The sequence below is a fragment of the Oncorhynchus kisutch genome, linkage group LG12, assembly GCF_002021735.2.
Source record: "Oncorhynchus kisutch isolate 150728-3 linkage group LG12, Okis_V2, whole genome shotgun sequence".
In the NCBI taxonomy this organism is placed as follows: domain Eukaryota; kingdom Metazoa; phylum Chordata; class Actinopteri; order Salmoniformes; family Salmonidae; genus Oncorhynchus; species Oncorhynchus kisutch.
This window is the reverse complement of record NC_034185.2, coordinates 44,483,826-44,504,056: the sequence shown is the minus strand read 5'-3', so window position 1 is coordinate 44,504,056 and position 20,231 is coordinate 44,483,826. Positions and strand designations below refer to the sequence as shown.

At 40.1% G+C, this 20,231-nt stretch overlaps 2 protein-coding genes across 2 annotated transcripts; both read left to right on the top strand.

Moving 5' to 3' along the window:
* Positions 1-4,426: 4,426 nt before the first annotated feature.
* LOC116376464 (CASP-like protein 4A1) lies at positions 4,427-5,798 on the top strand. Its single transcript, XM_031836660.1, has 4 exons — positions 4,427-4,470; positions 4,629-4,694; positions 4,822-4,878; positions 5,356-5,798. Exons 2-4 carry the CDS (start codon positions 4,629-4,631, stop codon positions 5,617-5,619), a joined length of 387 nt encoding a protein of 128 aa, XP_031692520.1. The 5' UTR covers positions 4,427-4,470; the 3' UTR covers positions 5,620-5,798.
* Positions 5,799-16,825: 11,027 nt separating this feature from the next.
* LOC116376462 (UBX domain-containing protein 11-like) lies at positions 16,826-18,144 on the top strand. Its single transcript, XM_031836659.1, has 4 exons — positions 16,826-16,869; positions 17,028-17,093; positions 17,223-17,279; positions 17,750-18,144. Exons 2-4 carry the CDS (start codon positions 17,028-17,030, stop codon positions 17,963-17,965), a joined length of 339 nt encoding a protein of 112 aa, XP_031692519.1. The 5' UTR covers positions 16,826-16,869; the 3' UTR covers positions 17,966-18,144.
* Positions 18,145-20,231: the final 2,087 nt, after the last annotated feature.

The following is a 20,231-nucleotide window of genomic DNA, read 5'->3' as shown; positions in this document are numbered from 1 at the left end:
ATGGTTGTCCTTCTGGAAGGTTTTCCCATCTCCACAAATAAACTCTGTCAATCTGACCATCAGGTTCTTGGTCACCTCCCTGATCAAGGCCCGATTTCTCAGTTTGGCTGGGCGGACAGCTCTTGGAAGACTCTGGGTGGTTCCAAACTTCTTTCATTTAAGAATGATGGAGTCCACTGTGTTCTTGGGAACCCTGTGCTCTAAAGACAATTCCTTTGACCTCAAGGCTTGGTTTTTGCTCTGACATGCATTGTCAACCGTGGGACCATATATAGACAGCTGTGTGCCTTTCCAAATCATGTTCAATCATGATTTGGGGCGGCAGGGTAGCCTAGTGGTTAGACCGTTGGACTATTAACCGAAAGGTTGTAAGTTCAAACCCCCGAGCTGACAAGGTACAAATCTGTTGTTCTGCCCCTGAACAGGCAGTTAACCCACTGTTCCTAGGCTGTCATTGAAAATAAGAATTTGTTCTTAACTGACTTGCCTAGTAAAATAAAGGTAGACTCAAATCAAGTTGTTGAAACATCTATAGGATGATCAATGGAAACAGGATGCACCTTAGATCAGTTTTGAGTCTCATGGAAAGGGTTGAATACTTATGTAGTTAAGATATATTTCTTTTTAAAAAAAATTTTTTTTTAAACCTTTATTCACTTGGTCATTGGGGTGGGGTGTTGTGATGAGGAATTTTTTTAATGTAATACATTTTACAATAAGGCTGTAACATAACAAAATGTGGAAAAAGTCAAGAGGTATGAATACTTTCCAAATGCACTGAAAAAGTGTCATCATTTAAACATTCATTGTATAGGTTGGAAAAAGTATGTGAACCCCTAGGCTTCTCCAAAAGCTATCCAAAAGTCCAATCAATTGGAGATGCTGGTTAGAGCTGCCTTGCCCAATATAAAAAACTCACAAAATATGAGTTTGCTATTCACAAGAAGCATTGCCTGATGTGAACCATGCCTTGAACAAAAGAGATCTCAGAAGACCTAAGATTAAGAATTGTTGACTTGCAAAAAGCTGGAAAGGGTTACAAAAGCATGTCTAAAAGCCTTGATGTTCATCAGTCCATGATAAGACAAATTGTCTATAAATGGAGAAAGTTCAGAACTGTTGCTACTCTCCCTAGGAGTGGCCGTCTTGCAAAGATGACTGCAAGAGCACAGAGCAGAATGCTGAATGAGATAAAGAATAATCCTAGAGTGTCAGATAAAGACTTACAGAAATCTCTGGAACATGCGAACATGTCTGTTGACAAGTCTGTTGACAAGTAATACAATTAACAAGAATGGTTATCATGGGAGGACACCACGGAAGAAGCCACTGTTGTCCAAAAAAACATTGCCGCACGTCTGGAGATTGCAAAAATGCACCTGGATGTTCCACTACTGGCAAAATATTCTATGGACACATAAGTTGAGTTGAGCCAACTTCAGTTGAGTTGTTTGGAAGGAACACACAACACTGTGTGGAGAAAAAAAGTCACAGCACACATACATCATAACCTCATCCCAAATGTAAAGTATGGTGGAGGGAGCATCATGGTTTGGGGCTGCTTTGCTGCCTCAGGGCCTGGACAGCTTGCTATCATCGATGGAAAAATGTGCCAAGTGAAGATCAATAGAAGTTGAGTGATGCAACAGGACAACGACCCAAAACACAGAAGTAAATGGACAACAGAATGACTTCAACAGAAGAAAATACGCATTCTTGACTGGCCCAGTCAGAGTCCTGACCTCAACCCGATTGAGATGCTGTGGCATGACCTCAAGAGAGCAGTTCACACCAGAAATGCCAAGAATATTGCTGAACTGAAACAGTTTTGTACAGAGGAATAGTCCAAAATTCCTCCTGACCGTTGTGTAGGTCTGATCCGCAACTACAGAACACGTTTGGTTGAGGTTATTGCTGCCAAATGAGGGCCAACCAGTTATTAAATCCAAGGGTTAGGGTTAACCCTAACCCTAACAAGAGATTGCTGTTTCCATAGATTGCATTGCATTGGAATATGACAATATCTGAATTATTACAATATGATGTACTAAAGTTCACACTTTGAGTGTTGATTACTTTATACCATAATATCATTCATCCTGAGATTTTGTTTGTGCGTGCAGGTGTCTGAGGAACATGATCGAGAGGAGCGCTCAGCTAGCAATGAGGTGCAGTAATATTTAGTACTATCTATTAGGTATTCTGTCTATTAGAGTACTATAGTACGGTCTACTATTTGAATATGATTACTAGTTTGTTTGAGCTCAGAACAATTTATCCAGCTCTCTCTCTCACTCTCTCTCTCTCTCTTTACAGAGGTACAGGGGTTATGGCCGTGGTTTGGGAGGGTTTTACCCCTATCAGCAGCCTCAGTACCCATCCTACTTCCCTTATGCACAGCCTTCTCAAGGTAACTCTGCCTTGATGGCCCTCCTGCCCTTCCTATTGGCCAGCCTTGCCTCTGCTCCTGCCGCATCTCCTGCTGCAGCTCCAGCTCCAGCCCCGGCAGCGGGTGGAAAATGAGACGGGAGTCGATAGGGGAAGGAGAAAAAACTTGTTTAAATCAAATATGTTGACATTAGCTCCTGTTCAGAGCTGATTATTCCATCATTAATAAATGAAATAAGTTAAGATCCGTCATTGTGTATTTCTTTGTCTGTTGTGTTCTGTTTGTTTGACAAACTATTTGAGATCCTTTCAAAACAAGTGTGAAACCTCTCTGATATAAGGTGGAAGGCTCTACAGGTCCTAAAACAATTGTAAACAAGTATGAAATCAACAAAACTTCTGAATTCATAATCAGTTCCAGAGAATTTGTGGTTTCCAAAAAGGGGTCAAGACCCACTAGCAGTTCTTCTTGGGTTACAGATAACCAAATACACTCCATGGTCCAAAAAACACCTGCTCATCGAACATCTCATTCCAATATCATGGGCATTAATATGGATTGGTCCCCCCTTTGCAGCTATAATAGCCCCCAGCTTTCCTCTAGATGTTGGAACATTGCTGCGGGGACTGGCTTCCATTCAGTGACAAGATCATTATTGAGGTTGGGCACGGACTTTGTGCGATTAGGCCTGGCTCGCAGTTGGCGTGGAAAACAGCAAAGACCATTATTCCTCAACCACCAAACTTTACAGTTGGCATTATGCATTGGGGCAGGTAGCGTTCTTCTGGCATCTGCCAAATCCATATTAATCCATCGGACTGCCAGATGATGAAGCGTGATTCATCAGTGTAGAGAACGTGTTTCCTCTTCTCCAGAGTCCAATAGCCGTGATCTTTACACCACTCAAGCCCACGCTTGGCATTGCTCAAGGCGATCTTAGAATTGTGTGCGGTTGTTTGGCCATGGAAACCCATTTAATTGACCTCCTGACTAACAGTTATTGTGCTGACATTGCTTCCAGAGGCAGTTTGGAATTAGTTTGTGAGTCTTGCAACCGAGGAGAGACGGTTTTTACACGCTACGCGCTTCAGCATTCGGCCGTCCCATTCTGTGAGCTTCCCTGGCCTACCACTTCGGGGCTGAGCCGGTGTTGCTCCTAGATGTTTCCACATCACAAAAACAGCACTTACAGTTGCCGGTGGTAGCTCTAGCAGGAAATACATTTGACTAACTGACTCGTTGAAAAGGTAGCACCTTACGTTGGTGCCATGTTGAAAGTCACTGAGCTCTTCAGTACAGGCCAATCAACTGCCAATATTTGTCTGTAAATTGCATGGCTGTGTGCTCAACTGTCTGCAACTAGTGTGGCTTAAATTGCCAAATTCACTTATTTGAAGTGGTGTCCACATAGTGCATGTTTTTTATTGGTGGCTAAAAACTTGACCATTTTGAAAGACACTTTGAAAATGGATTGCAACATTAAACATTTGTGAACCTCAACTCTTTAACTTCAGTATGAACTCAGGCACTCTATATATATTTCCATAGCTCTGAGTCAGTATCAAGACTTAATAGTATACAATTATCCTGCTTAATTGTTCTGACAATTTATCAAACTTGTTTGCATACTTTCAGATAGTTGCATTAAACATTTGGACCACTTTGTGAGGGAGACACTAATTTGATTGGTCAGTCTGTCTCTACCCAGTCAGAGGTAAAATGGAAACTCACACAGAGAATCACACAGAGAATGTTCTCTCCATAAATGTAGATGTGGAATAAATATTGTTCTTGAATTAACAGCAGATAGGAAACAATGATACACTAGGCCTATACTGACATTTTCAGTTAGCACATTTGATTAATTGCAGTGACAAGAGGCTAATTTGTTTGCCTGTTTTGCAATGCCCAACGTTACATGGAACACCCAGACATCATACAACATCCTTCATTGCAACACATTTAGGCTTCATCAGGGCTTTGTGATTGGCTGAGAAACACTATATATTGTTTGTGTATTGATGAGTGTGCAAGGACATACAGAGGCACTGAGAAGGCTTTTAACCCTGAGATACGTTAAGGTATGGTTATACTTATAATTCTAACACTTTGTTCAGAGTGAAGTCATTCTTATACACTCATTAACTGTGTAGTAGATTATACATATAATATAATCTGTAACTTGTAGGGAATAGATGGATTAATAAAGTGATGATGTTTATGTTTATACTCTATTTAGATGAAGACTTTCAGCATGAAGATTGTTGTTCTACTTGGATTTGTGATGCTTCTCTCTATTGCTTTGGTAAGCCATGCATATAGTGTGTACAGGAAATGCTGGTGCAAATGTCATGTTAGACTTAGAAAGATCTTAAAGTTACTATATTACACACATATATATTAATTCATTGTCTTATTGTTTGCTTTTGAAGGCTGAGCATGAGCATGGCCATCAGCATGTCATTGAGAAGCGCTCTTCAAGTGAAGAGGTGAGTAGTATGAATGAATCATCTTTTTTGAAGGAGCATTTTTGCTTTATTTGGGGACAGAGTCATTGAGAGAAAGACAGGAAAGGCAAAGTTTGTGCCAGAAGGGTGTGGGCCGCATTCAAACTGAAGCTGCCATATTATACAATGCCTTCAAAAGATATTCAAACCCCTGAACTTTTCTACATTTGGTTGAGTTACAAGGTGGGATTAAAACGATCTACAGAAAATACTCTGTATTGTCAAAGAGGAAGAAAAATGAAAACATTTGTAAAGAAAATATGAAAAATAAAACACAAATAAATTACATATATACATATAGTATCAGCATCTACATGGCCCTTGCTCTATACAGTACTTCAACAAAAATGATTTACTTCTAAAATAAACTATGTACAGTTATTGTGTATGGTGTACACAATACAGACTCCAGCGACTACATTAGTTTTGATTATCCTTATTTTTCCCTCCTTCATCTAGCGTGTCCGTGGCCCTGGCCCTGGCCCTGGCCGTGGCTTTCCAAACTTTCTGCAGCAGTACAACTACCTTCTGCTTCTGCAAAGACTTGGTCTTGTCCCAGCCCCTGCAGCACCAGCCCCAGCCCCAGCCCCATCCCCAGCTCCAGCCCCAGCTCCAGCTCCAGCCCCAGCTCCAGCCCCAGCTCCTGCCCCAGCTCCTGCCCCAGTCCCAGCCCCAGCTCCAGCCCCAGCTCCAGCTCCAGCCCCAGCTCCAGCTGGTCGCTGAGAAAGTACATGAATCAGAAACTTCAACTCAACAAGAGAAAGCTATGGTTGATGAAATTACCAGAACATTAACTGACAATAAGTACTGTAATAGCTGTCTTCCATATTTTGCTTGAGTTTCCCTTTAATGTACTTGCTGTATGTCTGTCTGCAATGCAATAAAGAGGATTTGAAATGACATATGTCCCCTCCTGCACACTTTCTTTTGCCTGAGAAATTTCATTTTGTATTCAAACACATGTTCACAGTTTGTGCATTTGTTAGTCAAATCTGAGGATTAGCATCTAGTTTTGTCATTTGATATTTCTTGATATATTTAGTGAGGCTATATTGGTTGTGAACAATATTTGAGTTATGTTTTAAACAATTAAACAGGTTTTAAATTGTATTCACATTATGAGTAAAGTAGGTTAAAGGAAGTCAAGTAGCCAAATTCAATGGTCAAACATTTAAATCTTTCGTTGGTTGAAATCATTGAAAGCCTTGACATAATACAGTATAATCTTTACATACATTTAATCATTCAACCTATTCCCACTCCACTGCTTATTTTACCAGGCTGCTTATGATGAGCAAGTAAATGAGTCACTGGGTTACAGTTACTGTACCTGGATACAGTACAGTATCCAGGTACAGTAACTGATATATTCTACCCACCACTGCGACCTGTATGCTCTCGTTGGCTGGCCCTCGCTTCATATTCGTCGCCAAACCCACTGGCTCCAAGTCATCTATAAGTCTCTGCTAGGTATTCACTTATCACCATAGCAGCACCCGCCCGTAGCACGCGCTTCAGCAAGGTATATTTCACTGGTCACCCCCAAAGCCAATTCCTGCTTTGGCCGCCTTTCCGTTCCAGTTCTCTGCTGCCAATGACTGGGACAAATTGCAAAAATCACTGAAGCTGGAGACTCATATCTCCCTCTCTAACTTTAAGCACCAGCTGTCAGAGCAGCTCACAGATCACTGCACCTGTAAACCGTCCATCTGTAAATTGCCCATCCAACTACCTCATCCCCATACTGTTATATATTGTTTTGCTCCTTTGCACCATCGTACTTCTACTTGCACATTCATCTTCTGCACATCTATCACTCCAATGTTTATTGCTAAATTGTAATGATTTTACCTCTGTATATAGACTTTTCTATTGTGTTATTGATTGTATGTTTGTTTATTTCATGTGTAACTCTGTGTTGTTGTTTGTGTCGCACTGCTTTGCTTAATCTTGGCCACGTCGCAGTTGTAAATGAGAACTTATTCTCAACTGGCCTACTTGGATAAATAAAGGTGAAATAAATAACAAATACAAATACAAATAAAATCATAAAATGACAAGGCAAGGTACTTGGCTATACTGAGGGAAAGATTGTTCTACTTCGGGGGATTTACTTTCAAAGTTACCATCATATCGACAAAGAAAACAAAGAGAAATATAAAGACAGATTTCATGAAAAATAAATGAATCAAGACACTACTGTAGGAATGAATAGTTATGGAAGCTACTTCAAATTCAATCCATTTGTGACACCATGTGCTTGAAGGTAATACCTCTCCTGGAGTGTGTGTGCATTTCCAGTGTGTGTGTTTGTGTGTGTGTGTGTGCTTGCATGCGTGCGTGTGTGTGTGAAGACATTTTGACAGAGAATGACCATGTCTCATCTATGGATTATTTATTCATTCCATTATAATAGATTAAACATAGTATTTTTTTAGATCTTTCTTTATTTCTGTCTTAGTAATGTCTTTTTTTTGTAATGACTTCTTCGTTATGTGTCGGACCCCAGTAAGACGAGCTGTCGCCATTGGCTAATGGGGATCCTAATAACAAAAAATGTCAAATAATAAAAGACCTTTTGGGAGGATGGGTGCTAAGCTGAGATGTGGAGTTGTTTTAAGATGGTCATACTTTTGTTAATTTATCTATTTGATTTTGAATTAGAGGACCGCTTGAGTCATCACAAAATATGTAAATGACTGATTTTAGCCTTTACTACTAAATCCCATAGAAATGCATTGAATAACACATTCATAAATGCAAAAAGGACTTTCAAAAAAATGTATAAAAATATTGAGTATTGTAATAGTATATAATAGTATTGAAGTGTCTGTCCTAAATCTAGGAGGAAATATACTCAGGAAATATATGTGTGTATAAGTATATATGTAAATATACTTATTTTTTTGACACATATTTAACCCCTTTTTGGGGGGTAGGCATCAAACTACCTTCATGCTTCCGTTAGTTTTTTAAAACCTGTAACGATTACCTCAGACAAGTCCCGTGTCACTTGTCTGGGCCGTGTAGCAAAATCTGCCCTTTTCACAGTGGGGTCCCATAAGATTTTCGCCTAAACGGATGGTACCAAAAATAACTTCAGACGACTCTACTGACAACTGTGAGAGAAGTGGAGAATAACGGAGAACACCAAATGTTCGGACATTACAGACATTTTTGTGAGAAGACTGACATACACCGCTCTAGCTCTGACACCTTTCACTGCAGATGTGGAAGTGCGACACTGGCGGATGTGGTGGATTGAGACGCATCCAATGCAAAAATCCAATGCAGATATCTCTATTTTAAATTGACGGATTATGATGAGGATTTTCTTGTTATGTAACTTAGATTGATCCGCCGGTGCATCAATCAACTCTAGGGGGTTATGCCTGAGCAAAAATATTGAGACAGTGATATTTGGGAACAATTTGTATGACAATCCAGACATAGTATTATTCCCCTCAGTCTCTACAAGATCAACAAAGAGCTAATATTGATTGTTAAATCTGATAAGTAGATAATAATTGTTTTCATTGCTAATTTACATATTTATTTAGAGGTTGACATGAGACAAACCACATGCGAATTTAGGCTTGCCCGTCTCTTCACCTGGTCAGAATATTTGAGCTCTAAGCTTCATCCTATGGACACTTTTATTAGACCATTAAGTGTTGTGCAATCTCTACACAGTTTGAGAAAACACAGCCTCTGTGTGATATGTGCAAAAGGGCAATTATCACTCAGGCTTTGCTAATGAGGGTACCCCGTAGAGTAGATGTCCGCGCCCACATGGACATCCAATTAGCATAATACAAAAATCCCAATAATACTCGGTCCCCATAATACTCTTACAGACTCCTTTGCGGTGAGACACTCACGAACACGTACATGTTGGTTGATTTGCAGGAGGACACTCACAGGCCTCACACTACTGGTCTGAATGTCACCCGGCACCAGTTGAAAAAATGTATGGAAGTACTGTATACGGTGCATTCAGGAAGTATTCAGACCCCTTGACTTATTCCATATTTTGTTACATTACAGCCTTATTCTAAAATTGATTACATAGTTGTTTTACCTCATCAATCTACACACAATACCCCACAATGACAAAGCAAAAACAGTTTTTTTTGCAAATGTATTAAAATTAAAAACTGAAAAACCACATTTACAGAAGTGTTCAGAACCTTTACTCAGTATTTTGTTCAAGCACCTTTGACAGTGATTACGGTCTCAACTCTTCTTGAATATGATGCTACAAGCTTGTTTCTTCTATTCTTCAATGCAGATCCTCTCAAGCTCTGTCATGTTTGATGGGGAGCGTTGCTAAACAGCTATTAAAAAGGTCTCTCCAGAGATGTTCGATCGGGTTCAACTCTGGCTGGGCCACTCAAGGACATTCAGAGACTTGTCCCGAAGCCACTCCTGCGTTGTCTTGGGTGTGCTTAGGGTCGTTGGAAGATGAACCTTCACCCAAGTCTGAGGTCCCGAGCGCTCTGGAGCAGGTTTTCATCAAGGATCTCTCTGTACTTTGCTCCGTTCATCTTTCCCTCGATCCTGACTAGTCTCCCAATCCTTGCCACAGCATGATGCTGCCACCACCATGCTTCACCGAAGGGATGGTGCCAGGTTTCCTCTAGATGTGTCGCTAAGCATTCAAGCCAAAGAGTTCAACCTGGTTTCATCAGACTAGAGAATCTTGTTGCTCATGGTCTGAGAGTCCTTTAGGTGCCTTTTGGCAAACTCCAAGCGTGCTGTCATGTGCCTTTTACTGAGGAGTGGCTTCCGTCTGGCCACTCTACCATTAAAGGCCTAATTGGTGGAGTGCTGCAGAGATGGTTGTCCTTCTGGAAGGTTTTCCCATATCCACAAAAAAACTCTGGAGCTCTGTCAATCTAACCATCAGGTTCTTGGTCATCTTCCTGACCAAGGCCCTTCTCCCCCGATTGCTCAGTTTCGCCGTGCGGACAGCTCTTGGAAGAGTCTTGGTTGTTCCAAACTTCTTTCATTTAAGAATGATAGAGTCCACTGTGTTCTTGGGGACCCTGTGCTTTAAAGACAAGTCCCTTGATCTCAAGGCTTGGTTCTTGCTCTGACATTCCCTGTCAACTGTGGGACCTTATATAGACAGCTGTGTGCCTTTCCAAATCATGTCCAATCAATTGAATTTAGAACAGGTGGACTCCAATCAAGTTGTTGAAACATCTAAAGGATGATCAATGGAAACAGGATGCACCTAAGATCAATTTTGAGTCTCATGGAAAGGGTCTGAATACTTATGTAAATCAGGTAATTTTGTTTTTTAATTATTTTTTTCTAAAAACCTTTATTCACTTGGTCATTATGGGGTGTTGTGTGTAGCGTGATGAGGAAAATGTTTTAATTAATACATTTTAGAATAAGGCTGTAAGATAACAAAATTTGGAAATGGTCAAGTGGTCTGAATACTTTCCAAATGCACTGAAAAAATGTCTGCAAAATTGGTCATCAAATTTGATCTGATCTTCATCTAAGTCAAAACAACAGACACACATAGTTTGCTTAAACTAATAACACACAAATTATTGCATTTTTCTTGTCTTTATTGAATACATCATTTAAACATTCACTGTGTAGGTTGGAAACATTATGTGAACCCCTAGGCTAATGACTTCTCCAAAAACTATTTGGAGTCAGTTATCAGCTAACCTGCAGTCCAATCAATGAGACGAGATTGGAGATGTTGGATAGAGCTGCCCTGCCCTATAAAAAACACTCACAAAATTTGAGTTTGCTATTCACAAGAAGCATTGCCTGGTGTGAACCATGCCTTGAACAATAGAGGCTCAGAAGACCTGAGATTAAGAATTGTTGACTTGCAAAAAGCTGTACAGGGTTACAAAAGTATCTCTAAAAGCCTTGATGTTCATCAGTCCACGATAATACAAATTGTCTATAAATGGAGAAAGTTAAGAACTGTTGCTACTCTAACTAGGAGTGGCCATCCTGCAAAGATGACTGCAAGAGCACAGAGCAGAATGCTCAATGACGTTAAGAAGAATCAGCTGAAGACTTACAGAAATCTCTGGAACATGCTAACATCTCTGTTGACGAGTCTACAGTACGTAAAACAATTAACAAGAATGGTGTTCATGGGAGGACACCACGGAAGAAGCCACTGTTGTCCAAAAAAACATTGCTGCACTTCTGGAGTTTGCAAAAATCCGGCAGAATCCGGCAGCTATTACCGGCAGAAAAAAATGAATTCCCAACTTTATCAAGACATTTTGCAGGAGAATGTCAGGCTATCTGTCTGCCAAATGAAGCTCGACAGAAGTTGTGTGATGCAACAGGACAACGACCAAAAACACAGAAGTAAATCGACAACAGAATGACTTCAACAGAAGAAAATACGCATTCTGGACTGGCCCAGTCAGAGTCCTGACCTCAACCCGATTGAGAGGCTGTGGCATGACCTCAAGAGAGCAGTTCACGCCAGACATCCCATGAATATTGCTGAACTGAAACAGTTTTGTTAGTTAGCCTCTGTTCACATAAATTTTCCACCCTGCACTGTGAATGTTTACACGATGTGTTCAATGAAGACATGAAAACATATCATTGTTTGTGTGTTATTAGTTTGACAGACTGTGTTTGTCTATTGTTGCGACCTAGATGAAGATCAGATCACATTTAAAAATAAATGTTTTCTGATCCTTCTTATGTCTCTCAGTTATTGGATAGACTCTTCAGAACAAACTTCCTTTTGACTTTTATGGGGGGACTATCTGTCGTTCCATGTAGTTATTATTCATTGAGTTTTTATTGGCTTATAGCAATAAGACCATATACATTTTTTTATTAAATTATTATTATTCTTTTTCTTGATACTTCAAGGGGCCTTAAAAATCAATATCAAATAGCAAAATGATCCTTCTTAATTAAAACATTCCCAAATTCATAGGTAGCACCTCCGTCACTCGGTCACGTCATGCCACTGTTATGAACGTTCTCAAGCCGCCCTCTATCGGCAGCGCCATAGTGGTGCCCTAAAGTTCTGATAAACCCAGTCATTCTGGACATAATGTTAAGTCTACATTTCAATTAGGTGCCTGAATATTTGATGACATTGCTAAAGTAGCTAGCAAGAATCCGGTGGCCTACCCTCAATCTTAGCTAGCTAGCTAACATTATACCGCATTTAAAGTCAAACTGGTGACATTGAAATAATGGGGGAAAAAATGTCCTACTAAATATTTGCCTCCTTTTGAATGTCATTGTATTTCCATACCACCGTAATGCACTTTTGATGAAATCTTCATCAGCGCTCATAGTTGATACATTTAGTAGAAATGCTCGGGCATCAGTCCAAAACAAATGTTCAAAAGACAATATTGTGACGAAACATGCCACACATGAATAGCTTAGAAGAGCCCTCCCTTCCCCACACCACACTCCCAGCTTAGACAGGGCTTAGACTGTACTGGGTTAATTGACCTTGAGTTCCGTAATGCCAGTTTGTCAGCAGAAAGAGCCCTACAATGGCAGTTTGACAGGAGCTCGGATGAGTGTACTAAAGATGGGAAATATATATTGTATAATGAATATTAGTTTCCTTCTCTAAAGTAACTGATGTCTTAAAAAACGTCTGAACTTAATAAAAAGGATCTGAATTTTTTTTTGTTGCTTGGGGCAACATATACATTCAATAAGTTACAAAAGTTGGACATTTGTCGTGGCAAGGTGGGGATTGAGTTGCATATTATACTGTTTAAGCTGGTGACTCAGTTTAACTTGTAATCATAAGCCTACTTAATTCTACAATCAAGTACTTCCCATGATGATTTGGCAACGTTCATAGGTGGGGAGTGAAGTGGGTGTTTGTTTGCAAAACAATGGTACTGCATGTGTTTTCAGAACAAGGAAAATCCATTTCTATCACACATTCAAAAATGATTTCAGCGACTAGCTGGATGCAGTTGACATTTTGTCTTTACTGTAAAACATTGGTACTGCATGTGTTTTCAGAATAAGGTGGACTCAAAAAACACAAATGCTTAGTTTATAAACCTGAGGTTATGATGTATGTGTGCTGTGACTTTTTTGGAAACAACTAATTCTCTGGAACTGATTATGAATTCAGAAGTTTTGATGATTTCATACTTGTTTACAATTGTTTTAGGACTTGTAGAGCCTTCCACCTTATATCAGAGAGGTTTCACACTTGTTTTGAAAGGATCTCAAATAGTTTGTCAAACAAACAGAACACATCAGACAAAGACATACACAATGACGGATCTTAACTTATTTCATTTATTAATGATGGAATAATCAGCTCTGAAAAGGAGCTAATGTCAACATATTTGATGTAAACAAGTTTTTTCTCCTTCCTCTATCGACGTCCGTCTCATTTTCCACCCGCTGCCGGGGCTGGAGCTGGAGCTGCAGCCTGTATTTTTAAAGCCAAATACTTTTAGACTTTTACTCAAGCAGTATTTTACTGAGTGACTTTCACTTAAAATTGAGCCATTTTCTATTCAAGTATCTTTACTTTTACTCAAGTACGACAATTGGGCACTTTTCCCAACACTGGATTCCCCAAACATCATAAGTACAATGTATATCCTATAAATTCATTAATTTGCTTTTCTGTCTATCAGGTATTTCATGGAACTCCCAGATATTGACTATGAAGTGTGATTCCTTTATGCATTTCTGTTTAATAAACACATTTATATTTCAAGCTGAATTGTATGTCTATCCAGTCCTCTGATGAATGCTCATTAAGTTTATGGAAATTGTGAGAAATCTATACAAAGTGTGGTACATTACATTGTGTGATTTGAGAAATTAAAAAAAGTGTTGTACATTATATTGCATGATAGGAGAAATCAAAATAAAGTCTGGTACTTGAGCTATGCTGTATAAGTTGAGAAATTAAAAATGTACATTACAATTAAATGTGTTCATTTATCCTCCGCAATGCCCAAAAAACAAGGGTATAAATCATCAACAGTTTGAAAACCTCTCAACTTAGCAAAAGTTTCCAAATCCTGATGAGCCATTGTTCTTTGTGTGCACTATGGATATACAGATTTGTAGAATGACACACCAAATGTCTAATTTCATCACATTTCACATCTCCAGGACACAACATTGATCATGGGACTGAAAGCTCATTGGTTGACAGTGGAATGAAATGGTCTATAAATAGCATATTTTTGCTGTTAAGTTACAATACAGCATTAGTCTCAAGTTTAATACTTTTAAAGCATTTTACATCTTCAATTGAACAGGTAAGAGTTTCAAAGAATACTGTAGTGGAGTTTAGTCATGCGTGTCTAGCTTTGAATTCACTGTATGTCTTTTTCATTTCAAGAACTCCGTGGTGACCATGAAACTACTAGTCCTAGTGATGTGCCTGATTGGACTTTGTTCCTCCATTCCTGTAAGAATTCTTGAAATACAACATCAAGCCTTCAATTTACACATCAATAAAACAAGAGATTGCTGTTTCCATAGATTGCATTGCATTGGAATATGACAATATCTGAATTATTACAATATGATGGACTTAAGTTCACACTTTGAGTGTTGATTACTTTATACCATAATATCATTCATCCTGAGATTTTGTTTGTGTGTGCAGGTGTCTGAGGAACATGATCGAGAGGAGCGCTCAGCTAGCAATGAGGTGCAGTAATATTTAGTACTATCTATTAGATATTCTGTCTATTAGAGTACTATAGTACGGTCTACTATTTGAATATGATTACTAGTTTGTTTGAGCTCAGAACAATTTATCCAGCTCTCTCTCTCACTCTCTCTCTCTCTCTTTACAGAGGTACAGGGGTTATGGCCGTGGTTTGGAAGGGTTTTACCCCTATCAGCAGCCTCAGTACCCATCCTACTTCCCTTATGCGCAGCCTTCTCAAGGTAACTCTGCCTTGATGGCCCTCCTGCCCTTCCTATTGGCCAGCCTTGCCTCTGCTCCTGCCGCAACTCCTGCTGCAGCTCCAGCTCCAGCCCCGGCAGCGGGTGGAAAATGAGACGGGCGTCGATAGGGGAAGGAGAAAAAACTTGTTTTAATCACATATGTTGACATTATCTCCTGTTCAGAGCTGATTATTCCATCATTAATAAATGAAATAAGTTAAGATCCGTCATTGTGTATGTCTTTGTCTGTTGTGTTCTGTTTGTTTGACAAACTATTTGAGATCCTTTCAAAACAAGTGTGAAACCTCTCTGATATAAGGTGGAAGGCTCTACAAGTCCTAAAACAATTGTAAACAAGTATGAAATCAACAAAACTTCTGAATTCATAATCAGTTCCAGAGAATTTGTGGTTTCCAAAAAGGGGTCAAGACCCACTAGCAGTTCTTCTTGGGTTACAGATAACCAAATACACTCCATGGTCCAAAAAACACCTGCTCATCGAACATCTCATTCCAATATCATGGGCATTAATATGGATTGGTCCCCCCTTTGCAGCTATAATAGCCCCCAGCTTTCCTCTAGATGTTGGAACATTGCTGCGGGGACTGGCTTCCATTCAGTGACAAGATCATTATTGAGGTTGGGCACGGACTTTGTGCGATTAGGCCTCGCAGTTGGCGTGGAAAACAGCAAAGACCATTATTCCTCAACCACCAAACTTTACAGTTGGCATTATGCATTGGGGAAGGTAGCGTTCTTCTGGCATCTGCCAAATCCATATTAATCCATCGGACTGCCAGATGATGAAGCGTGATTCATCAGTGTAGAGAACGTGTTTCCTCTTCTCCAGAGTCCAATAGCCGTGAGCTTTACACCACTCAAGCCCACGCTTGGCATTGCTCAAGGCGATCTTAGAATTGTGTGCGGCTGTTTGGCCATGGAAACCCATTTAATTTACCTCCTGACTAACAGTTATTGTGCTGACATTGCTTCCAGAGGCAGTTTGGAATTAGTTTGTGAGTCTTGCAACCGAGGAGAGACGGTTTTTACACGCTACGCGCTTCAGCATTCGGCCGTCCCATTCTGTGAGCTTCCCTGGCCTACCACTTCGGGGCTGAGCCGGTGTTGCTCCTAGATGTTTCCACATAACAAAAACAGCACTTACAGTTGCCGGTGGTAGCTCTAGCAGGAAATACATTTGACTAACTGACTCGTTGAAAAGGTAGCACCTTACGTTGGTGCCATGTTGAAAGTCACTGAGCTCTTCAGTACAGGCCAATCAACTGCCAATATTTGTCTGTAAATTGCATGGCTGTGTGCTCAACTGTCTGCAACTAGTGTGGCTTAAATTGCCAAATTCACTTATTTGAAGTGGTGTCCACATAGTGCATGTTTTTTATTGGTGGCTAAAAACCTGACCATTTTGAAAGACACTTTGAAAATGGATTGCAACATTAAACATTTGTGAACCTCAACTCTTTAACTTCAGTATGAACTCAGGCACTCTATATATATTTCCATAGCTCTGAGTCAGTATCAAGACTTAATAGTATACAATTATCCTGCTTAATTGTTCTGACAATTTATCAAACTTGTTTGCATACTTTCAGATAGTTGCATTAAACATTTGGACCACTTTGTGAGGGAGACACTAATTTGCTGGTCAGTCTGTCTCTACCCAGTCAGAGGTAAAATGGAAACTCACACAGAGAATCACACAGAGAATGTTCTCTCCATAAATGTAGATGTGGAATAAATATTGGTCTTGAATTAACAGCAGATGGGAAACAATGATACACTAGGCCTATACTGACATTTTCAGTTAGCACATTTGATTAATAGCAGTGGCAAGAGGCTAATTTGTTTGCCTGTTTTGCAATGCCCAACGTTACATGGAACACCCAGACATCATACAACATCCTTCATTGCAACACATTTAGGCTTCATCAGGGCTTTGTGATTGGCTGAGAAACACTATATATTGTTTGTGTATTGATGAGTGTGCAAGGACATACAGAGGCACTGAGAAGGCTTTTAACCCTGAGATACGTTAAGGTATGGTTATACTTATAATTCTAACACTTTGTTCAGAGTGAAGGCATTCTTATACACTCATTAACTGTGTAGTAGATTATACATATAATATAATCTGTAATTTGTAGGGAATAGATGGATTAATAAAGTGATGATGTTTATGTTTATACTCTATTTAGATGAAGACTTTCAGCATGAAGATTGTTGTTCTACTTGGATTTGTGATGCTTCTCTCTATTGCTTTGGTAAGCCATGCATACAGTATGTACAGGAAATGCTGGTGAAAATGTCATGTTAGACTTAGAATAATCTTAAAGTTAGTATATTACATCCATATGTATATTAATTAATTGTCTTATTGTTTGCTTTTGAAGGCTGAGCATGAGCATGGCCATCAGCATGTCATTGAGAAGCGCTCTTCAAGTGAAGAGGTGAGTAGTATGAATCTTTTTTGAATTAGTATTTTTGCCTTATTTGGGGACAGAGACATTGAGAGAAAGACAGGAAAGGCAAAGTTTGTGCCAGAAGGGTGTGGGCCGCATTCAAACTGAAGCTGCCATATTATACAATGCCTTCAAAAGATATTCAAACCCCTCAACTTTTCTACATTTTGTTGAGTTACAAGGTGGGATTAAAACGATCTACAGAAAATACTCTGTATTGTCAAAGTGGAAGAAAAATTAAAACATTTGTAAAGAAAATATGAAAAATAAAACACGAATTAATTACATATATACATATAGTATCAGCATCTACATGGCCCTTGCTCTATACAGTACTTCAACAAAAATTATTTACTTCTAAAATAAACTATGTACAGTTATTGTGTATGGTGTACACAATTCAGACTCCAGCGACTACATCAGTTTTGATTATCCTTATTTTTCCCTCCTTCATCTAGCGTGTTCGTGGCCCTGGCCCTGGCCCTGGCCGTGGCTTTCCAAACTTTCTGCAGCAGTACAACTACCTTCTGCTTCTGCAAAGACTTGGTCTTGTCCCAGCCCCTGCAGCACCAGCACCAGCCCCAGCCCCAGCTCCAGTCCCAGCCCCAGCTCCAGCCCCAGCTCCAGCTCCAGCCCCAGCTCCAGCTCCAGCTCCAGCTCCAGCTGGTCGCTGAGAAAGTACATGAATCAGAAACTTCAACTCAACAAGAGCAAGCTATGGTTGATGAAATGACCAGAACATTAACTGACAATAAGTACTGTAATAGCTGTCTTCCATATTTTGCTTGAGTTTCCCTTTAATGTATTTGCTGTATGTCTATCTGCAATGCAATAAAGAGGATTTGAAATGACATATGTCCCCTCCTGCACACTTTCTTTTGCCTGAGAAATTTCATTTTGTATTCAAACATATGTTCACAGTTTGTGCATTTGTTAGTCAAATCTGAGGATTAGCATCTAGTTTTGTCATTTGATATTTCTTGATATATTTAGTGAGGCTATATTGGTTGTGAACAATATTTGAGTTATGTTTTAAACAATTAAACAGGTTTTAAATTGTATTCACATTATGAGTAAAGTAGGTTAAAGGAAGTCAAGTAGCCAAATTCAATGGTCAAACATTTATATCTTTTGGTGGTTGAAATCATTGAAAGCCTTGACATAATACAGTATAATTTTTACATACATTTAATCATTCAACCTATTCCCACTCCACTGCTTATTTTACCAGGCTGCTTATGATGAGCAAGTAAATGAGTCACTGGGTTACAGTTACTGTACCTGGATACAGTACAGTATCCAGGTACAGTAACTGATACAGTACAGCACATATTCTACCCACCACTGCGACCTGTATGCTCTCGTTGGCTGGCCCTCGCTTCATATTCGTCGCCAAACCCACTGGCTCCAAGTCATCTATAAGTCTCTGCTAGGTACTCACTTATCACCATAGCAGCACCCACCCGTAGCACGCACTCCAGCAAGGTATATTTCACTGGTGACCCCCAAAGCCAATTCCTGCTTTGGCCGCCTTTCCGTTCCAGTTCTCTGCTGCCAATGACTGGGACAAATTGCAAAAATCACTGAAGCTGGAGACTCATATCACCCTCTCTAACTTTAAGCACCAGCTGTCAGAGCAGGTCACAGATCACTGCACCTGTACACCGTCCATCTGTAAATTGCCCATCCAACTACCTCATCCCCATACTGTTATATATTGTTTTGCTCCTTTGCACCATCGTACTTCTACTTGCACATTCATCTTCTGCACATGGACATCGAATTAGCATAATAAAAAAATCCCAATAATTCTCGGTCCCCATAATACTCTTACAGACTCCTTTGCGGTGAGACACTCACGAACACGTACATGTTGGTTGATTTGCAGGAGGACACTCACAGGCCTCACACTACTGGTCTGAATGTCACCCGGCACCAGTTGAAAAAATGTATGGAAGTACTGTATATGGTGCATTCAGGAAGTATTCAGACCCCTTGACTTATTCCATATTTTGTTACATTACAGCCTTATTCTAAAATTGATTACATAGTTGTTTTACCTCATCAATCTACACACAATACCCCACAATGACAAGCAAAAACAGTTTTTTTTGCAAATGTATTAAAATAAAAAACTGAAAAACCACATTTACAGAAGTGTTCAGAACCTTTACTCAGTATTTTGTTCAAGCACCTTTGACAGTGATTACAGTCTCGACTCTTCTTGAATATGATGCTACAAGCTTGTTTCTTCTATGCAGATCCTCTCAACCTCTGTCATGTTTGATGGGGAGCGTTGCTAAACAGCTATTAAACAGGTCTCTCCAGAGATGTTCGATCGGGTTCAAGTCTGGGCTCTGGCTGGGCCACTCAAGGACATTCAGAGACTTGTCCCGAAGCCAATCCTGCGCTGTCTTGGCTGTGTGCTTAGGGTCGTTGGAAGATGAACCTTCGCCCAAGTCTGAGGTCCCGAGCGCTCTGGAGCAGGTTTTCATCAAGGATCTCTCTGTACTTTGCTCCGTTCATCTTTCTCTCGATCCTGACTAGTCTCCCAATCCCTGACACAGCATGATGCTGCCACCACCATGCTTCACCGAAGGGATGGTGCCAGGTTTCCTCTAGATGTGTCGCTAAGCATTCAAGCCAAAGAGTTCAACCTGGTTTCATCAGACTAGAGAATCTTGTTGCTCATGGTCTGAGAGTCCTTTAGGTGCCTTTTGGCAAACTCCAAGCGTGCTGTCATGTGCCTTTTACTGAGGAGTGGCTTCCGTCTGGCCACTCTACCATAAAGGCCTAATTGGTGGAGTGCTGCAGAGATGGTTGTCCTTCTGGATGGTTTTCCCATCTCCACAAAAAAACTCTGGAGCTCTGTCAATCTAACCATCAGGTTCTTGGTCACCTCCCTGACCAAGGCCCTTCTCCCCCGATTGCTCAGTTTCA